The sequence below is a fragment of the Pecten maximus genome, chromosome 3 (genome assembly GCF_902652985.1).
Source record: "Pecten maximus chromosome 3, xPecMax1.1, whole genome shotgun sequence".
Classification (NCBI taxonomy): domain Eukaryota; kingdom Metazoa; phylum Mollusca; class Bivalvia; order Pectinida; family Pectinidae; genus Pecten; species Pecten maximus.
In genome coordinates this window covers 13009784-13015783 of record NC_047017.1, presented here as the reverse complement: position 1 = coordinate 13015783, position 6000 = coordinate 13009784, and the positions used below count along the sequence as shown (strand labels likewise).

At 31.4% G+C, this 6000-nt stretch overlaps 1 protein-coding gene across 16 annotated transcripts in view; it reads left to right on the top strand.

Annotated features, from left to right (window-relative positions):
* Positions 1 to 1320: 1320 nt before the first annotated feature.
* Positions 1321 to 6000, top strand: part of LOC117323250 (tubulin polyglutamylase TTLL5-like) — a 65284-nt gene continuing 60604 nt past the window's right edge. For 13 of the 16 annotated variants that reach the window (XR_004531694.1, XR_004531695.1, XM_033878345.1 and 10 more), the window contains exons 1-3: positions 1321 to 1409; positions 2577 to 2873; positions 4586 to 4615. Coding sequence is in view for 14 of the 16 variants with exons in the window: in XM_033878345.1 (XP_033734236.1) it covers positions 2761 to 2873; positions 4586 to 4615 (143 nt within the window). In the remaining 2 variants the exon portion in view is untranslated. Of the gene's footprint in view, positions 1410 to 2562; positions 2874 to 4585; positions 4616 to 6000 lie in introns of all 16 variants that reach the window. The other 3 variants (XM_033878344.1, XM_033878340.1, XM_033878335.1) reach the window with 2 other exon arrangements.

Genomic DNA, 6000 nt, shown 5'->3' with positions numbered 1-6000 from the left:
TTGATTATGTACTATGAAACGAGTTCATGGTTAAATTAACAGATATTAGTGTAGTAACAATACATAGAATTTAAAAATCATTTTTGTCTGATAAAATAATAAATATTAAAATATATGTACATAATTATAGTGTACTTGAGAAAAAAATCTACAGTCATCAAGGCCTAATGTAGAATTAATCATTAATATAAAATGTATACTAATTACATCTAAAAAAATAAATGAAAAACATCCAAATTTTGAAATCATGAAGATAAACCTTAATTTTACACTATAATGAAATCGTTTTTAAAAAAAATAATGATTAAAAAAACTCCACTACAAATCCAATATTGATAGAGTTTTAATTCCTCTTGTGCAATATATCATATAAGAACCGCAGCCAATATTATTTTGAATTAATATTAAATACAATTTTCCAAACAATATGTGCTTTTTTGACAGATTTAGATAAACATGTATGGAGTTTTTTTAATATCCGAATTTCAAGTAATATCCACAGCCTCTTAACGTGTTCACAAACATAAAAGTATTTCAACTTCTTCTTCAAAAGGTTCAAGAACGATCACCAAATATATCTATTTTAGTAATATAGTCATTTGTTGCCAATATTGTGTAATATAGTCATTTGTTGTCAATATTGTATGTATAAGCCTGTACTGAAGCCATCTCAACAAGACATCATTTAATTGTTGCTTTAAACACTGTTATTTGTAAAAAAAAAAAAAAAAAAAAAACAAAAAAATTAGCTCAGTTTCACTAGTTTTTTTGATATATTGGACCATTGTACTTTGTATTAAACTTGAGTCTAGAAACAAAAATGTCGTACATTTCTCTAAAGCCTTTCTTATTTTTCATAAAAGCTTCCAAATAAAAGGATGAACAGAGTCGACTATACTTGTATTGATAAATACACAAGATGTAAACTTGATATCTCTTTACCATAATTCTTAAATAATTCGATTCAATTTTTTTGCTCAAAAAAGATGTATGAATTATCAAATAAATAGACTATTTTTGCATTGCTGTACACATATTTGAGTCATTTGCTATCTGTGTATATCATCAATCAGTGTTTAAATTGTTGTATAGAATATAATATTAAAATAGTTTTTTTAAACGTATTTCTAAAAAAAAAAAGAGGGGTCATATTATCGCCATTTCATCGCAGTTTGCTTATAGAGGTGAATATGTGGTTCAATTGGTACACATCTGATATCAGGATGTCAATCTCCTACAACGTCATAATATTTCCAATATTCCGGAATAGTCATCATGTACGTTTTTTTCTTTAGGCATGTCCGGTTCTCATTACCCAGAGTTCCATAGTTTACTTCCAGCGCCTGTCTTAACTCGCTGACCTGAAAATATAACGGAGGAGATATTAGATTGGGGAATTACTGAAAGAGGTATGATTCAGAACCGTTGAGTAAATACTATATTTAAGATTTAGTTTCCATTGCATTTAGAGTGATTAGAGACAAAGATTTAAGTTTTTCATTGACACCAAAGTTGGGAGTCGGCAAGTGCTCGGTGCTCGTTTCTTATGTTGAATATTGTATGTTTTTTTATCAGATTCCTATATTTTCATTATGTTTGCGATTCATAAATGTGTAGTTTAAAGACGTCTGATTGACGAAGTAGCCTAAACACATGACATTAATAGCATCAAATGTAGAACTGCTGTCTTTATTTTGTATATTTTGGTTTTGGCGGAACGGAAGTACCCTACATTGATTTCCGGTTAAGAAAAAGTTGACGCGAAACCATGGATACTGTAAACTAAATCAGTAAATGCGTGGATTTGTGCTTTAGATAGTGTTTTATGTCTGGTGTTATGGAATTTTTGAAGGGCACATCTGCGACAGACTTAATGAAAAATATACGCTAGACTGGAATGACAAATAAATCTCTTTCGTTGGTACAAACGGTAACCCCCCCCCCCCCCCCCCCGCGATAATAAAGTACATTACACATTACATAACAACTGAAAAACGTAAAAAATGGTCTGGATCTCTTTTCGTGTTTGTTTTGTTTGATAAAATCAGTGTATATTAGTTTGAGATGTCAATTATGTTTGAAATTGACTCTTAAATTGCAAATTGAAATGTGTTATTGTGCACAATTTCATATTTTTGCTTTTTTTCAGGTCTTCCAATCAGATTTTGAAAAACCGAAATTTTTATAATCGATCTAAATCTGCCAGTTCTTTTAATAAGTATTAAATGCCTATCAAAATAAAAGGTTGTATTACTAGTAAACACTAAATTAGGAAGCATCAGTTATTGTTAAAAAGATAAATAAAGTTATTAAAACATGAAATTACAAAATAAAACTGATGAAAATACATACAGTGTACATACTATAATACTATTACTAGTAGTAAGTACAGTATACATACTAATACTAGTAGTTAGTAAGAATAGGGATAGCACAAAAACTGGAAACATTAGAAATTGTGTGTTTGACTATTTATGCTATTTAATATAGTCTTTAATAATATATGTTGTATATCCCTACACTTCAACTCTCTTGAACATTACTTATATTCATGTGCTACAGTTTTGTGTTTTCAGTTGAAAGTCCACTGGAGAAAATGTGAAGCTGTAATGGAGATACATACAGAAATATTACAGTATATTTAGTAAAGTACCTAACTTAGGGTACTCTAGATGGCCAGCATAGTCTTCATCCTGCAGACTCCAATGTGCATTAGTGCACAGTACAATATTAAATTTATCAGAAAGTGAAACAAAAACAATGCCTGGAAAGCCGCCGGAGCCAGATGGGGGAGGCTCAATGACTCCCTCAGAAGCAAGTGATGGAGAAGAGAGGAGTGAAAGAGATTCTGATTATGAAACTGATGAAGAGGAGTAAGTTTACTTGTGTTACTTTTGCAAATTGAACATTTTAAGAATATACATGTAAGATGACCAACTGTTTTTGGTCATATGAATTTGATAACAAATTTTGATTGTTAAACTGGACCAATGCCTTAGTTATCTTACTATTAACTGATCTGTTCTATGTAATACAATGAAATACAGATATGTCATAATTATTGTAACACCATGTGTTGTAACACTATTATGACATCATCAGTTATATATGATGTCACAATTATTACTATTATGATGTTTTATGATAATTACATGTCAGGAAAACAAATACTGTCTGATGCAGAAAATAATTTTAAAGTTTTGTTATCAACAGATTTTTTACTGGTGACAAACTTTTTCAATGATTTGATAGGCCACTTGCTTAAAGGCTTGTGACATATCAAATTATCTGTGAGAAATCTACATGAGATTTCCCTGTCAGTGAGAAATCTACATGAGAGTTCCCTGTCAGTGAGAAATCTACATGAGAGTTCCCTGTCAGTGAGAAATCTACATAAGAGTTCCCTGTCAGTGAGAAATCTACATGAGAGTTTTCAGTACTAGTCAGTGAGAAATCTACATGAGAGTTCCCTGTCAGTAAGAAATCTACATGAGAGTTCCCAGTCAGTGAGAAATCTACATGAGAGTTCCCAGTCAGTAAGAAATCTACATGAGAGTTCCCTGTCATTGAGAAATCTACATGAGAGTTCCCTGTCGGTGAGAAATCTACATGATAGTTCCCAGTCAGTGAGAAATCTACATGAGAGTTCCCAGTCAGTGAGAAATCTACATGAGAGTTCCCAGTCAGTAAGAAATCTACATGAGAGTTCCCTGTCATTGAGAAATCTACATGAGAGTTCCCAGTACTAGTCAGTGAGAAATCTACATGAGAGTTCCCAGTCAGTAAGAAATCTACATGAGAGTTCCCTGTCATTGAGAAATCTACATGAGAGTTCCCAGTACTAGTCAGTGAGAAATCTACATGAGAGTTCCCTGTCATTGAGAAATCTACATGAGAGTTTCCAGTACTAGTCAGTGAGAAATCTACATGAGAGTTCCCAGTCAGTGAGAAATCTACATGAGAGTTCCCTGTTATTGAGAAATCTACATGAGAGTTCCCTGTCATTGAGAAATCTACATGAGATCTATTCAGAGAGTCAAAATAAGTTGTAGATGGATCACTGAATTATCAAAATTATCATTGTTAATAATATATATAATAAATGACAACAATGATGGGGTATGAGCAGGTTTCATTTCGCTGAAATATAAATTTTAAGGGCTTTTAATTGATAAGCGTTATACTGAAAATTCATTTAGCCTGTGTCTGTACGAAGTGGTAGACACAAAAAATGGCAGTTACATAATTAGCATAGATTAATTACTGTTCTACATCAACCTGTTACCAAATTCTAGGTGTTGTTATTCAGTTCATGTCAGTGGATGGTATTTTCAGTCACCTTACTATTCAAATTGCTAAATTGGATATCTTGGAAGAAAAACAAACTTGTCTTGTGATGATAAAGTTTTGTAATATGATCATTATGCTAATATGAATGAATTATTTTGTGTCATTCTAGATCTATACTAATTCACTTATGTATAAGAATATGATCTGCTTTTAAATCAGAAGAATATTATTTTCTGAATTCAACAATTCAATTGTTAATTTTTCAAAGGTGTTCTAATGAAATATTTCTTTCTAGACGACATCGCCGTCGGTTAAGATATGGAAGGTATACTAAATGTATTAGTACTATTAACCTGTATTCAGACACACAATATCTGTCTTCTGATTGAATTGTTTCTGAGTGACTCAAGATACCCAATGTATACCACTTTCTTTCACAATATTAATGTCCCATACTGTTGTGATGCAGACCTATATTTAGACTAGCTGTAGCTACTATACCATTTTCCATTGTTTGGTATTTCTGTAGCATGTTTGCTAGTTTAAGAACACTCGGTTTATTTTGTATAATAATACACAATATTTCACTTTCTTGACATGAAATAATACATTTAAACTTACTGGGTCAAATTTTAGATCAGATCTTTGTTCCATGAGCAAAATTGAATTGTTCATCTCAAATCATTTTCACATGCCTAATCTTAATTATATCTATCACCATATTTATTCATTGTTAAGCTCCTGCATGTCTGACAATAAGTCCACACATGTATATTAAAGTTAAGGAAACTTATTTCATTGTCCTGTAGCTTACTCCCTTTCTTTGAGTCAACATTCATGTGTTAGCCCCTTGGGCTTAATAACAGGTTAAATATGGTATGTATCAGGTAATATCTTTATAAAAGCAATAAATTTAAGATACAAAAAAAATGTTGTAAAGTTAAAAATAACATATATAGCTGTTGCCTTATATCTGACCTTATGAGCACTACATATAAATTGTCTGGTCACGGAACTCAGTATCATTGATCCTTTACAAAATCTTAACATCACAACTTTCCTAGTGTGTAGCTGACAGTGTTGTTTCAGTTTCATCCACATATAGACAACAATTCCTCTCCATGTAATACATATTCCATATAATGATGGTACTTTTTTACCAGTTTTTCTATACTTTTATTCCAATTTGTAAGTGATATGCAGTAATATATTCACAAATATTTATTTTGTTTAAAAAAAAGTACTAACAGTAAATTCCAGTTAACATGATTTTTAAGCAAAATTTTTGATTTTTGATAATTGAATTGAAATACATGTATACAGATATTATAAACTATAGCTACATGTATTGTAAAAAATTAAGTATCTACAACCATCAAAATTGGCAGTAAGAAAATCATAAAGGGGAAAATTTTGTTTAAAAAAAGAGTTATTTTTTGCTCCAAAATGGGACTTTTATAGATTCAGAGGGGAATTTTGACTAATGGGAGGCTGTTCCTTTAGGGGAGCTACCCTTGAATGGTAGTCAATCAAACCTAGATTGCTATCATCCATCAGAGTGGTACAGATATAGTATATGCCAGGACATCTCGGTCAAAGTGGTACAGATAGGTGTCATGTGGGATTTGTATCCCCCATAGGATAAGTACCTGGATACTAAACAGGTCATATGATTAGTATCCAGATACTAAACAGGCCATGGGATAAGTA